The 2,592-nt window shown below is 32.8% G+C and overlaps 1 protein-coding gene across 1 annotated transcript; it reads right to left on the bottom strand.

Moving 5' to 3' along the window:
* Window positions 1-364: 364 nt before the first annotated feature.
* LOC104116295 (uncharacterized) lies at window positions 365-952 on the bottom strand. Its single transcript, XM_033661344.2, has one exon. The coding sequence runs from the start codon at window positions 950-952 to the stop codon at window positions 365-367; it is 588 nt and encodes a 195-aa protein (XP_033517235.2).
* Window positions 953-2,592: the final 1,640 nt, after the last annotated feature.

Raw genomic sequence — 2,592 nt, 5'->3', positions numbered from 1 at the left:
AGTGAAATCAACCCCTGTTTATGCACTCATCATAACAGGATTGTCCATATCAATACTACTTAGAAGGCTGGGAAAAAAAAATATCATCTAACCTCAAAAAGGTATCTGTTTTTTATGTGTATTGGTGCTCAATATAAGTTTTCATACAAGACAAGAAAATTGAGTTAATATACAAAAGGAGGAAATGCAATCACAATGGACATTTCAAGTACTACAAGATACACTTTTCAGACAAACAAGAGGAAAGTGCAAAAAACAAGAAAAAGAAAAAGAGAAGAAAAGAAATAACAACATAAATCTAAATTGACAAAATTTGCAGAGTAATACTAAATATGTAAAAATTGGATAAATATTGATGGAGTGATCAGAAAATGTCTAGAATTTCCAATATGAAATTGTTGCAAAGTGGGCAATTACCTCCTTCAACCCAAAGTTCCCTTGAACATAACCTGCAAAATGAGTGTCCACAAGGTACAAATGCTGCACCCTTATGTCTAACCATGCAAACACAACAACTATTATTTTCTCCTCCTCCGACGTCGCCACCACCATCATCCTCATCCTCGTCCTCGTCCTCTCCCATCATATACGACGATCCCTCAGACTCTGCTAACAACGCCATCAACGACATTCTCACCGGCTCCTCTCCTCCTTTCGACGTTTCCTCCCCTTCTTCCGTACATTCTTCCTCATTTTCGTCCTCATACTCGTCCTCATTTTCAACTTCGTTGTCCGTGCCCGATCTTCTCATTGACATTGACGGGTCGAATCGTGCACTCGCGCTTCCTCTCTGAGCTCGACTTGAATTTCTATTCAATGTTCTACTCCTGGTGCCTGGATCCATCCCTCTTCTCGATCCAGATAATGGCGAATGGCCGAATTCGTTTACTATGTCATCCGGGTACGTGGCATCTTTGGATGAAGGAAAACGAGTAGAAAGCCTACGAGACATTGTCCGATTGTTACCTTGTTGAATCGGAATGTCAGAAGCAGGAACTGGCGTTGTGGGAATCGAATCCATTTTAGGTTTTCGCCTTTTAATTCCCTGAAGTATTTGCAAATGGTCTTAGATTTGTAGAATATTCTTGTTATTGCTACACCTATTCTCTTGTCACTCAACACAATGCCTAAAAAGGGCTTGTGTAGAATTATTTTTTATTGTTGTTGTTGTTTGTTTATTTTCTTGGATTCTAAAAATCTCAAAGATTGGGAGAATTGACTAAATCGTCACTAATATTTTGGCCGCCATCAACACTTCCCGTCCACAATCAGGAACCATTGAGGAATTTCCTACAAAATGCAAATGAGATGAGAGATTTTGCATGGAATTCATAAGCGTGAGAATAGAAATTAAAAACATTGCAAATTTTTCTTAGGCAGGGGCGGATCAATCTAGTGCAAGAACATTGAATGTATACGCATTTACTACCTTCGATTTGATCAATATATACATATAAAATTGAAAACTCTGAAATAATCAGATCTAATTCGTGATGAGATTTGAAATTTTGGGAATTTAAAACAGTTTTTTTTAGAAATGAGAAATCTTAAGAGAACTCAAACTAAAAATGCAAGGGAAAAAATGAAAAAAGAGAAAAGCAAGAATTGTGAATCAAAATGTTACATATGATCTATAAAATTAGGGAACATTTTCGTGCAGAAAATAACAGTCGAGATTTGCAAACAGACTTGACATTTCATTTACAAAAGGATTAGAAAGGTGTAAGAGAGCATACATGAGAAGGAATCAAATTTGTGAATCAATGAATCAAACAAAGCTAAATCAATGAAGAAAAAAGGTATTAAAGGGTAAAATACACACAATTTACAAAGAGAGAGAAGAGGAAGGAAAGTGAAACAAAAAGGTTCGTTCCCCGCCACTCTCTCTCACTCTCTCACTCACTCCCGGCCATAACATGGGTAAAAATCATATTTTCTTTTAATTTTATGTAAAAATAAACTTTCTCCACCTTTTAGTTATTATAAGTATTTTTTGACTTATACGATTTTATAAAATTAATTATTATTATTATTTTGCCAACTTCATTAGATTTGTAATTTTTTAGTATTATGATTTCTTCTTCTTTTTCATATGTATTAAATCATTATGACTTTATATATCAAATTGAATGTCATTTACAATAAGAAAGTAACAAATAGTAACCAAACATTCTTGGTAATAACTTTGAGAAATAAAAAGTTATGGATAAAAAAAATATATATAAATGAACTTTTATTGCTCCTAATCAATAATTTTATTAATGGCAATTAAACTTAAGAAATTTCTATATAGAAAGTATATATATTAATAAATCTATACACACAATTTAAAAATAGAAGATGATGATTCAAATACTGAATGTGCCTTATTCTTAAGAAATCAAATGTTAAAAATAGCGATGAATTTTGCAGTAATTAAATTCCAGAAAAAACTTCTTTATTTATAGCGTGGATGAACTTAAAATCACAAATTCACGATGTAGAATAATAGATGCCACAAATTATATATATATGAAGCATTTGAGGTAATTAAATTTAGAATAGTTTACATTAGCACAAGTCTTTAATTTATATACTGGGAAAATGGTTAAA

The sequence above is a fragment of the Nicotiana tomentosiformis genome, chromosome 2 (genome assembly GCF_000390325.3).
Source record: "Nicotiana tomentosiformis chromosome 2, ASM39032v3, whole genome shotgun sequence".
NCBI lineage: Eukaryota > Viridiplantae > Streptophyta > Magnoliopsida > Solanales > Solanaceae > Nicotiana > Nicotiana tomentosiformis.
Note: the sequence above shows the minus strand (reverse complement) of the source record. Positions and strands in the feature narration are given on the sequence as shown.